The 1,420-nt window shown below is 62.9% G+C and overlaps 1 protein-coding gene across 1 annotated transcript; it reads left to right on the top strand.

Moving 5' to 3' along the window:
- Positions 1-409: 409 nt before the first annotated feature.
- On the top strand, positions 410-925 carry LOC109860665. The gene has a single exon (XM_020439929.1). The coding sequence runs from the start codon at positions 410-412 to the stop codon at positions 923-925; it is 516 nt and encodes a 171-aa protein (XP_020295518.1).
- The last annotated feature ends 495 nt before the right edge of the window (positions 926-1,420 follow it).

Below are 1,420 nucleotides of genomic sequence, written 5' to 3' on the forward strand. Positions count from 1 at the left end.
CTCTCGGCGGAACAATGCGTCCGCCTTTTACGGCGGATCGGATCGGAGAAGAAATGGAGGGGCGAGTCGTCTCCCTAATTAAAAAGGAGCTCGCCTCCCCTGCGCGCCTGCCGCCGGACCGATCCCGACCACCTGGGCAACAGTGGTGGGACGCAGGGCGCGACGAAAACAACCCCTTCCTCCTTCCGTCACAGGACGTCTACTTCTCTCCGCCCAAACGGGCGAGAGCCAGCGCTTTAGGAGGGAAGAGAGGGGCAAACTCAGCAGGCTCCCAAGTGGGGCCGCCGTCCGTCTGACCGTGGAGGAGGGCGGCAGTTACGCCGAGGTCCTAAGGAAGGCAGAGGCCGCCGTGAATTTGAAGGAGGTCGGAGTTTCCGGCCTCCGGATAAAAAGGGCGGTCAATGGAGGCATGCTCCTTCAGATACCCGGGCCTGGAGGAGCGGAGAAGGCGAACGCCTTAGTAGAGAAGGCGTCAAAGGCATTGAAAGTCGAGAGGGTCCGGTTTACCCGTCCCGTTAAGCACGCCGAAGTGCGTGTCAGGGACGTGGTGCCATTCCTCACCCCTGAAGGTATTGGTGCTCCCCTAACAGCGGCAGATAGATGCCAGCCCGGTGAGGTTTGCACCGGGCTGGTAAGGTCCTCCCCTATCGGGTATGGGACCCTCTGGGCGCGTTTGCCCCTGAGAGCGGCCCAAAAGGTGGTGGGAGGAAAGCGGATAGAGGTGGGGTGGTTCAGCTTCCCCGTGGAGGCGCTGGTGGCACGGCGTATGCAGTGCTACCGGTGCCTCGAGTACGGGCACGTGGCGCGTACCTGCACCGGGGTCGACCGGAGCAGGGCGTGCTACAGATGCGGGGAAAAGGGCCACCTCGCCATCACGTGCCGTGCCGCTCCCAAATGCACTCTATGTGCCAAGGGACAGCCCTAGAACCACCAGATGGGTGGTGCGAAGTGCGCCCTTATCCCAAAGAGGTCCGCTACCGCCGGGCGGGGCGCCGGAACCACGGCTCCCCCGCCAACATCTGGCGGTGACGAGGACGGAGAGGTCTCAATTTCTCCCTCCCCAGTCAGGAAAGCGAGGAGAAAGCGGAGGGCCCGTGTAATCGGGTCCGAAAGGGACTTCTCCCTTTGGAAGGAGGACGGGGAGGCAGTGTACATCCTCTCTTCGGTAGCAAGTGTGGCCCGGCTGTGGCCGGAAGAGGGCGACGGATGGGAGGGCCCATCCACCTCCTCGAGTCAAGCGAGGACCGCGGATCCCGCCGCGGAAGAAGAGAAAGACGACGAGGGAGGAGGCCATTGCGGCCCTATCCTCTCCCGCAGAAAAGTCTTCCGGTTCCCGATGGGAACCGGAGGCCGAAGAAGAGGAAGAAGAGGAGGAGAAAAAGAGGGGGGGCGGTATCGCGTCTCCTCCCCCTTTCTCTAG

This window comes from Pseudomyrmex gracilis, unplaced genomic scaffold, assembly GCF_002006095.1.
Source record: "Pseudomyrmex gracilis isolate BER0280 unplaced genomic scaffold, ASM200609v1 scaffold_445, whole genome shotgun sequence".
NCBI lineage: Eukaryota > Metazoa > Arthropoda > Insecta > Hymenoptera > Formicidae > Pseudomyrmex > Pseudomyrmex gracilis.